Source organism: Macaca thibetana, chromosome 2 (genome assembly GCF_024542745.1).
Source record: "Macaca thibetana thibetana isolate TM-01 chromosome 2, ASM2454274v1, whole genome shotgun sequence".
NCBI classification, from domain to species: Eukaryota; Metazoa; Chordata; class Mammalia; order Primates; family Cercopithecidae; genus Macaca; species Macaca thibetana.
This window is the reverse complement of record NC_065579.1, coordinates 4,799,001-4,809,549: the sequence shown is the minus strand read 5'-3', so window position 1 is coordinate 4,809,549 and position 10,549 is coordinate 4,799,001. Positions and strand designations below refer to the sequence as shown.

At 41.8% G+C, this 10,549-nt stretch overlaps 1 protein-coding gene across 2 annotated transcripts in view; it reads left to right on the top strand.

Moving 5' to 3' along the window:
* Window positions 1–4,215: 4,215 nt before the first annotated feature.
* Window positions 4,216–10,549, top strand: part of OPA1 (OPA1 mitochondrial dynamin like GTPase) — a 96,932-nt gene continuing 90,598 nt past the window's right edge. For both annotated transcript variants that reach the window (XM_050779107.1, XM_050779106.1), the window contains exon 1: window positions 4,216–4,476. In XM_050779107.1, the coding sequence (XP_050635064.1) occupies window positions 4,445–4,476 (32 nt within the window). In that variant the 5' untranslated portion in view covers window positions 4,216–4,444. The remainder of the gene's footprint in view (window positions 4,477–10,549) is intronic.

The window sequence follows — 10,549 nt, the reverse complement described above, 5'->3', positions numbered from 1 at the left end:
AGGAGAATCACTTGAACCCAGCGGGCAGAGGTTGCAGTGAGCGGAGATCACGTCATTGCACTCCAGCCTGGAGTGTTTGTAGGGTACAAAAAATTAGCCAGGCGAGGTGGCAGCACCTGTAATCCCAGCTACTCAAGAGACTGAGGCAGGAGAATCACTTGAACCCAGGAGGTGGAGGTTGCAGTGAGCCGAGATTGCACCACTGCACTCCAGCCTGGGCGACAAAGCGAGACTCTGTCTCAAAAAAAAAAAAAATTATATATATATCTCCTCAGACTAGGGTTCATAGGAAGCGACCGTAAATGTTTGTTAATGAGGATTATAACATGCTTTTCTGAAGGATGGGGAGAGTTTGATAATGATGATGGTGTAAATATGTGTAACTGTAGCTGATTGTTGGCTTCTCCAGGAAACCACAGAGGAAGAGTACAGTGTGAAGGAACTTGGAGATCTCCCAGGAAGAACTTTGCAAAAGCTTTTCTGTAAAAATGTAAATATAAAACTTATGAAATCAATTTTAAACATTTCCATTTCCATTCACACCTCTCATTACCTTCCTTTCTGAAAATTTCTGATTTGCTGGATAATTCTGAAAGGGTCCCTTTTCCTGCTAAGGTAAATATTTTGAGTTTTACCTGGTGAATTGCTCAATTCCTAGCTGAACATAAAATTTTAGTCTAAAGTAGTAAAATTGTTTCACGACTTCTGGATCAGAAAAATATGTTAACATGTTTTTACAAGTAATTAATACACAAGTTCAGAGTACGAAAGGGTTTATAATATATGTAAGTCTCCCTCCCACTCATGAACCACTATCTTCAAGACCTTCCTTGACTCTGCCCTTCACTAGGACTTATCAGCTCCAGTGTTTCCGTGGGTTAGGCATGTAACATAAATGAGTAATGCAAGTGTGTCTGTTGTATAATGTCATATTAAATTGTATTCTTTCAACATCATACGATTTACTTGCATACTTGTGTTCTTTTGCCAAAAAAAAAAAACCCACTCTTTCTCCTTATTTTGGAAATGGCTGACCCTCTCAGTCCTTCATTTTCTCTCACTTTTGATATTGTAACCATCCAACAGGTTCTTCCTGCTCACTGCACAGACAAAATCCATTCACTGAGACCATGGCATTGCAATAGAAAAAGAGTTTAATTGATTCAAGGCCAGCCTACGCAGGAGAACTGGAGTTATCACTCAAATCACTCTCCCTGAGGGCTCTGAGGTTAGGGGGTTTTATGGACAATGTAGTGGGCAAGGGGGTAGGGAATGGGTGCTGCTGACTGGTTGGGGATGAAATAATAGGAGAACATTCCTTGTGTACTGAGTCCACCTCTGGGTGGGGCCACAGGATCACCTGAGTCATGAGTCATAAGTCTCTATGGGGTGAGTCTGAAAGATACCACAAAAAAAAACAGTCCTAGATTCTATAGTAATGATGTTATCTATAGGAGCAATTGGGGAAGTCACAAATCTTGTGACCTCTGGCCACATTGATTCCTGAGCAGTAAGGGACTATAGAAACTATACCTACATCTTAGCACAGTTCAGGCCCCTCTCATGATCCTATTCTCTTGGCCTTTCCTACAAAGGTGGTTTTTGGTCCCTGAGCAAGGAGGTAGTTAGCTTTAGGAAGTGACTATTATAATCCTTTCTTTCCAGTTAAACTATAAACTACATTCCTCCCCAAAGTTCAATTGGCTTAAGTCCAGGAATGACCAAGGACAGCTTGGAGGTCAGAAGGAAGATGGAGTCAACTATGTCAGATTCCTCTTGTCATAATTTTGCCAAGGCAGTTTCATTACAAGTAGTAGTTCCCTTTCCTCTTGATTTTTACTAAGAAAAGTAGAAGCACAAGCTTCATGATAAATAGCAATTGATGTGTTCAATTTCAGAAAGATGAGGGAGTTTGACCTACTGGAGAGAACATGAGTGCCCAAAGGATAAAAGTACTACTTGGCTCCTGGTTCCAAGACATTTTTTGTATATAAGAATTGAAGGTTGATGTTGTTAGGCGTCCTGATATTTTTATGATTTTTTTAAAATTGAAATTTCTTGATTTTTATTTTGGCAACAAATGTAGTTTTTGTTTTGTTTTGTTTTGAGATGGAGTCTCACTCTGTCACCCAGGCTGGTGATCTCACTCTGTCACCCAGACTGGTGATTTTTCTGCCTCAGCCTCCTGAATAGCTGGCTAATTTTTTTATTTTTAGTAGAGACATGGTTTCACCATATTGGCGAAGCTGGTCTCAAATACCTGACCTTGCAATCTGCCTGCCTCGGCCTCCTAAAATGCTGGGATTACAGGCATGAGCCACTGTGCCCGGCCCAAATGTAGTACTATTTTTAAAACACCGGATAGGCCAACACCATTCAAACAAAACAGGTCTGTGGGCTGAATTTGGTCCAATGGTGGCAGTTTTGTTATACAACAGTTTGCCCTCTTCTCATGGCAATACTATGTATATATGGGAGATTATTCGTTATCAGGACATACAGACCTAAAGCATAGGTTTTCATGGCTAGTATGGATGTAATTTATTGTCTAGTTTCTATACATGGACATTTATATTGATTCCAATCTTTTGCCATTTCATACAGTAGAGAAATAAACATCATCATGCATACATCTTTGCATATGTGGGAATGATTCCACAGGATAAATGCCTAGAAGTAGAATTGCAAAACAAGGGCTTCATAAAACATAATGATAACCACATATAAATGGTGATGGAGGTAAGTTTCTCCTTTTTTTGTGGTTAAAGTCTTTTATCCTTAATTTTTCTTTTTTGTTGTTGTTGTTCAAGTCTTTTGGTTTCTCTTATTTTCTAAAATAACAAGGAAGTAATGATTACAAAGACACTATTTGTACAACCCTACAATCCCAGGAAGATCTACAGTTTGCATAGGTGGGTATAGCAAGTTGCTAACTGGACCTGCCATTGAAATAGTCACCACAATAAACAAAGAAAATTCCAAGAGTCCTGCATTAGGGAATTGTACTGCCAATGACTAGGTCTTCACTTGGTGGTATTGTGAGTGCATGGGTCCAGACTTATGATTCTGACAATTAAGGGAAAAGGAATTTTCTTTATGCTCTGTGTATTTGTGTATGTGTGTGGCATGGGTGGGTTGGGCGTGGGGTGGGTAGCGAGCAGGAGATGAAAGGTGCCTGAGGTAAAAAGGATGCATAGGACCCTTTGATTTTAGTCCCTAAAAATTGGCTTCATAACCTTTCACAGGCCACATCCCTTTTATGGGCTCTAGTTTCCCTTTAAAACATAAAAGGTTTGTGTTGGAAAGGAAAAGGAGTACTTAAAGCCACAAAGCCGACTTATATTACCTAAGGAGAGAATGCAGATAGAGAGGGAGAGGAGCTCAAGATGGCTGGCTGACATCTGGGCCTGCCCAACACTGAGAAATTTGGGAGGGGAGCCAGCAAAGGGGCCTGGGAGCAGCAGTTCAGGACAAAAAGGAGAACGTGACATCCAGAGAGCCAAGAGAAAAAGTGGCTGAAGGAGTGCTCAGCACTGGCATCTCAGCTGAATGCTGCGGCAGGCTCAGGGGCCACAAACAATAGGGAGCTGGTGGAGGCCTTGACGAGGACCATTTCAACAAACTGATGGGCTTAAAATCCAGAAGAAAGTTTGTTTAAACAATTAATGAACAAATCATTTTGACGCCTTTTATAAACCACACAAACTTATTCCAAACCCGTTACTGGCCTAATTGATTGAAGTCCCTTTCCGACCTGATCCTCAGAGATTCTAAGGGACTTGGCCTATCCACGACTCTTCCTCTTGCTTCTCACCTCCCAAGATTGCCCTCGGGATGTGAAAGTGCTTTCAAACAAAGATGCCCAACAAAGAAGGTAGGCAAATGTGCAAGAATTAGTTTGTATTAATCTATTACTGTATTTCACCTTGCACTCCGTGCTTCGTGCTTCGTTTCCTTCGTGCTCCCTCAATATCCAGCTCTTAATAAATTCATGGCTCCCGGTGAGCATTCACCACTTCTGATTCCACGCCTTTAGCCCTTCCCGTCCCCGCCCAACTCTCGCTCCCTCCCCTGGCCAAATCTCTAACCCTCAAGGCTAATTCTGAATTCCAAACCGGAAGTAAGAGGGCGGGGCCACGTGACAGGCGATGGATTGCGCCAGTCCGTTCCCGATGCACTATGCGCATGCGCTAGTCCCCGCGGACCGTTCGTGCTGCCCTCCTAGAAAGGGTGAAGTGGTTGTTTCCGTGACGGACTGAGTACGGGTGCCTGTCAGGCTCTTGCGGAAGTCCATGCGCCATTGGGAGGGCCTGTGCCGCGGCTCTGTGCCCTTGCTGCTGAACGCCTCTTCCTGGGTCATTCCTGGACCGGGAGCCGGGCTGGGGCTCACACGGGGGCTCCCGCGTGGCCGTCTCGGCGCCTGCGTGACCTCCCCGCCGGCGGGATGTGGCGACTACGTCGGGCCGCTGTGGCCTGGTAAGTGCAGGCTCTAATCTGGCCCTGTTAATTCTGGGGCCTCTTGAGAGTGGGGTTGTCTTATCTCTATGTCCAAAATGTGCAGATAACTCTCAGGCCAGGCCGAGCGCAGTTGGAGAATTCCCAGATGTTCTTAAGGACCCAGAATGACAGGAGCCCTGCCTGGGCTGACGTTCGGAGCCGGCTTCAATTCTGGTCCTTGTCTCTGGCCCTATCCAACCCGAAAATTCTGGACGCCTCTCAATCTTGGCCTGTCTCTATTGTCCTTCTGTCTCTGCCCTTTACACTCTTGTGTCCTCAGTGTTCTGTCTTTCTCTGGTTGCCTTTTTTGCCTTTTTTCTGTCCTCTCCATGCCAGGTTTGGCTCTGTCCATGAGTCACCTCTCTCCACATTTCTCCTAACTCTCGCTGTCTTCTTTTTCTTCCATTTCCACGCCATGCGTACATTGCATCTTCAGGTACCTGGGCTCTTCTGTCGGGTAAAGGGGCGTCCGTCTCTTTCCCTAGCCCGCTGATAGGAGTCAGAACTAGAGCAGTGACGCACACGGTGTCAGAGGTGGTGATTCGAGATGCCCTTTCAATAGCAGCTTTTTTCAGTGTGTAGAGAGTGAGACTTGCTTTTTGATGCAAGGTTGTGAACGTGGCACCACCGTTCAATCATTGTTGCTCTGGGCTGGTTTAATTCTAAAAAGAAAATCATAGAAATCTTTTCATTTCTGTGGGTTACTATATGCATTGTAATGAGTTTAAATTGGATTTTATAGGAAATTTTGTTCTAATATCCTTAGATACCTTCAAGCTTAGCTCATTGTTGAAGGCATTTGGTAGGAAGTAATATGCATCAAGCAAAATTGGAAAAACGTGGTTTTCCTGAATTAACTTATAAACACTTGTCTTGAATTTTTTCCAGACCTTTTTAAGTGTTGTAGATAATTTACCGTGTTTATAAGGAATGGAATGTATTTGTTAGTTTTGTTTTGTTTTGAGCCGGAGTCTCGCTCTGTCGTCCAGGCTGGAGTGCAGTGGCGCGATCTCCGCTCACTGCAACCTCCACCTCCCGGGTTCAAGCAATTCTCCTGTCTCCGCCTCCCTAGTACCTGGGATTACAGGCGCCCATTACCACGCTTGGCTAATTTTTGTATTTTTAGTAGAGACAGAGTTTCACCATTTTGGCCAGGCTGGACTGGAACTCCTGACCTCATGTGATCCACCCTCCTCGGCCTCCCAAAGTGCTGGGATTACAGCCGTGAGCCACCGCGCCCGGCCCAATTTGTTTTATATACTGGAGTCCAAAATGCAGAACTAGACGAGATACAATAGTTAACGGTGTTAGTTAATTAGAATTATTGCATAGGTATTTTTAATCTCACGGAATTTTAGTCTTTGTGTAAGTTCACAGCCCTTGGTATTAAAGTAAGTTATTTACAACCTTTGCATTTCTACTTCTCAATATTGAGCGGGGAAACGTATCTGATTTTCTTTAACTAAAAAGAGAAAAGCCTGCAGAAGACGGCATTCTCTGTTGGAGCGGTTAAGGTGTGTAGGAAGAACTACAAAGATGGAGTTTTAAAACCAACTGATTTGTAAGTGGTATTTATTTAATTGGATGTCATTGGGCTAAATTATTTCTAAAGTTACCATGGATACTATTGAGTCATGGCTTAAAAATGTCTCCTGGTGATGGCACAGTTTAGCTACCTAAAGAAGTAGAGATGTGGGAAGCCAGAAGCCCCAAACTCTGGAATCTGTCTTTTGCTATAGTTCCTTTGCATGTTGTGAAAGAATACAGTTAAATTCCTGCTCCCTAACAGATGAGAGCATAAGCATTTTTTTGACATACATATATAAATGCGTGCTCATGGACATGTGAAAAGATCAATACTAACATTTATTTGGGTGCAATAAATAATTTGTGTAAAATTATTTTTAAAAGAATTACATATCAGGAAATGATATATTGATTAAAAGTGATGGTCATTGAACAAGAGAGTAGTTGATTTCTAGGGGAAACCTATTTTGCATCATATTTGATTTTTAGTTTTGACTGAATATTGAAGTCTATATTCAAAATTCTTTTCCTTTAGAACTGTAAAGGCATTGCTACATTTTCTTCTAATGTAAGTGTTTGGTGCTGCTGAGAATTCTCATGACAATCTGTTTTTTTCGTCTTCATGATTATCTTGTTTTTCCCTTCACGGAACCTCTTAGGGTCTTTATCCGTTATCCTAAATTTCTCAAGGCTTGGACCAGATGTGGGTTTGGTTTTCTTTTCTTTTGCTACTCACGTGACTTGGCTCACTCAGTGGGCCTTTCCCTTTATCTTTCTTCATTTCTGAGAAGTTTTTTTCTCTTATTTTTTTATTTTCTTCCTTTCATTTTTCCTGTTCTTTTTCTTTCTAGACATCTCTTAGGTGGATAGTGGTCCTCTTAGATTGATCTGTTATGTCCGTGATTTCCAAAATAAGACCTTTACTCATCGTCTGTTAAAAGGAAAAGCATACATGTACCCTATGTATGTATGCACACTTTTTTATTTTTAAATTATATATGTATCTGTACCAATTATTTACATTGTAAGTCAACCCTAACATAATCTTAAAGGATAAGATACAAAACATACTGCATCTAGAAGCTTCAGTACTTTCTTCCTGAATTCCAGTAGATCCTGTTGTTCATCCCACGGGATGCCTTCCGCCCCCATCCTCCCGCTCCCTTTGGATACCACATTCCCACATCTCTGCATAACTTAACTTTCCTTTTATGTTTTTCACCTTTTTTCTTTGCTTTTTATGTCCTAGGAAATTTCCTTAATTCATTTTATGATTTTACTGTTGATTTTTTTTTAATACTGGCCATTGCAACTTTATTTATTTATTTATTTATTTAACACAGGGTCTTGCCATCTTGTCCAGGCTGGCCTCAAACTCCTGGGCTCAGGTGATCATCTCACCTTGGCCTCCCAAAATGCCGAGATTACAGGCGTGAGCCACCACATTAGGTGGCAACTTAAATTTTTTATTTTTATTTTTCCTTTTAGAGGGCACCTAGCACTGAGTATTGCAACTTTCATTTCCATGAACTTTTAAAAACATTTATTAAACTCTTAAAGACATGTTTAATTCTGTACACTTTCTATTGTTCTTTGATTGCTGTTTTTGAATAACAACAAGGAGTACGCATTGGCATTTTGATGGTATCCTCTTAATAGTCACAATAATAGTTCCCTTGGCATGCTGTATACCCTCAAGTCTTAAATGTTTTGTATGCAGCTATACATTGACAGTGGAATGGTCTTGCTCCAACTGGATCAGCAAGAACATAAAGAATCATTTAGCTGGTACAAAGCTGCGACTTGTGAATTCCCTGTTAACACCAAAGAGACGTGTGAGACTCATAGCGAAACTAAAGATGACTTGTGAGTTCCACACTGAGACCAAATAAGTCTTTATGATGGTGACAGAGAGTGGTGTCAATGGCTAAAGTTTTGGTCAATCTCTCTAAATTGAGGTGCTGACCAAAATGGGGAACTTAACTATATTAGACATAATTTTGAGAAACATGGGTATGTAGATGGTAATGGAGGAAATGGGTGTAGATGAGATTGCCTAGGGAGAGTGAGAAGTACGTTAGGTCTAAGCCCTGATGAGTTCCCAACGTTTCCAAGGTAGCTGAGGATACTGAAAATGAGTGGCCAGTGAGATAGAGGTAAAACTAGAGACTGCCCAAGGAAGAGGAAGTTTCAACAGTGAGGAGGTGTCAGCGTTGTCAGGAATTGCTGAGAGGTTAGATGAAACCAGAATTGAGCAAAATGGCCATTGGAAGCCTGCGGTGCCCTCAGTAAGAGCTGTTTCACTGAAGTGATAGAAATGGAAATCGGGCTGGGCACAGTGGCTCACTCCTGTAAATCCAGCACTTTGGGAGGCCAAGGTGGGCGGATCACCTGAGGTCAGGAGTTCGAGACCAGCCTGGCCAACGTGGTGAAACTCTGTCTCTACTAAAAATACAAAAATCCAGCACTTTGGGAGGCCAAGGTGGGCGGATCACCTGAGGTCAGGAGTTCGAGACCAGCCTGGCCAACGTGGTGAAACTCTGTCTCTACTAAAAATACAAAAATTAGTCGGGTGTGGTGACGGGCGCCTGTAATCCCAGCTACTCAGGAGGCTGAGGCAGGAGAATCGCTTGAGCCCCGGAGGTGGAGGTTGCAGTGAGCAGAGATCGAGCCATTGCACTCCAGCCTGGGTGACAGAGCAATACTCTGTTTCAAAGGAAAAAAAAAAAGAAATGGAAATCAGGATGGTTTGGCTTTTATTTTAATAAAATAGCTAGAGCAGGGAAATGGGGTACTTTTTTTTCCCTTTTAAGATGAGAGATAGCCGGGTGTGGTGGCTCACACCTGTAATCCCAGCACTTTGAAAGGGAGGATCGCTTGAGCTCAGGAGTTTGAGACCAGCCTGGGCAACATAGCAAGACCTTGTCTCTACTAAAATTAAAAAAAAAAATTAACTGGGCATGCTGGCACACACCTCTAGTCCCAGCTATGTGTGAGGCTGAGGCAGGAGGATCACACTTAGCCCAGATAGTCGGGGCTGCAGTGAGCCCTGATAATGCCATTGCACTCCAGCTTGGGCAACAGAGCAAGACTTTATCTCAAAAATAAATAAATAAATAAATAAATACCCTGTCTCACAAATAAATAATAAAGATGGGAGGAGAGATTTGACTTAAGATTCCTCAAAGGGCAGGAGGAAAGAGAATTCCAAACAGCGATTCACCTTTAATGGGAGGAAGATCGCTTAATTTTATGGGTAGAAGAGGATTGGTGGAGATACAGTATGTGAACAGCTTTTATATGAGGAAGTTGAACATGTGTCATTGTAATAGGTTCCACTCTCTGTGAAGTAGAGGACAAGGTCATCTACTGAGAGTTGGGGGAGATCAAGAGAGATAAGGGGAGATCAGAAGAGCTTGGAGAACAAGAAATACTCCTAGCAGAGAATGGAAGAATGAATTGCTAAGAGAGATGAAGTAGGATTGTTAAGTAATTTTGAGGGCCTTGTTGAGATGTGCTTGCAGTTGGGTGTAATTTTCTCCAGTAGTGCTTTATTTCCCTGGGTACAGGCATAGAGAAAAACAATAAGGCTTATGTAGGGTTTGTATTTTGTTGGACAAGTCAAACACAAAAGTCAGAGGACAAGGGAGTTTAGAATATTTGCAAAAGAGTTATTGAAATGATGAACCATATAATCTAAGGTGGATAAGTGGGTGAATAGATAAGGAGCATGTGAATAGGTAAGGAGAAGAAAGAAATATTCCATTATTGATTGTTGACAGTGACTCTCTAATACAGCTATTATGCCATCTTAACTGATTAAGAAACTAAGGCTTTAGGAAATTCATAATTTGCCCTAACTGCACAGCTAGTAAGCAGTGAAAATGTGATTGGAACCAGAGTTCTTCTGACTCAGTAGACTAAATGGATGTAAGGATGTAGTTGAAAGAAGGGTGAGCTAAATGTTGTGGAACCATGAGCTCTTTCTCTGGTTGATATGCCTGTCTGTAAGTGATAACATGGGTCACCCTGGATAAACCCTTGTGATGATCAGTGACTTTCCTTTGTCCTTCCTCCTATGCCTAGTCTGCCATTCCCATATCCTTTCCTTTTCCCTTTTCCTTTCTCATTGCTGCCACCTAACTTTAGGCTCTTCCCCTTACATCTGGGTAACTGAAATAAGATCACCTTTTTGTTCCCCTTCTGATCCACCTTGACCTAACATTATCTTTACTATTTTCTTTAAATTACTGTTTCGTTAGTCTTATTCTACTCAGGAACTCTCTGTAGTTCCCCATTGCCTACAAAACAAAGTTGAGCCTCAGCCTTGTATTCAATGACTGTTCAATTGGATATTCAGTCCAGTTTTACTCCTCCTATGACCCTTCTATGCAGGCTCCTTGGGTCTTTTGCCCTTTCATTGTCTTATCTCTGTGCTCTTCTTTCTCTTTTTAATTTAATTTTATTTTTTTACATTTTTGGTTTTATTTTTTGTTTCTTTTTTTTTGTTTTGTTTATTAAACCT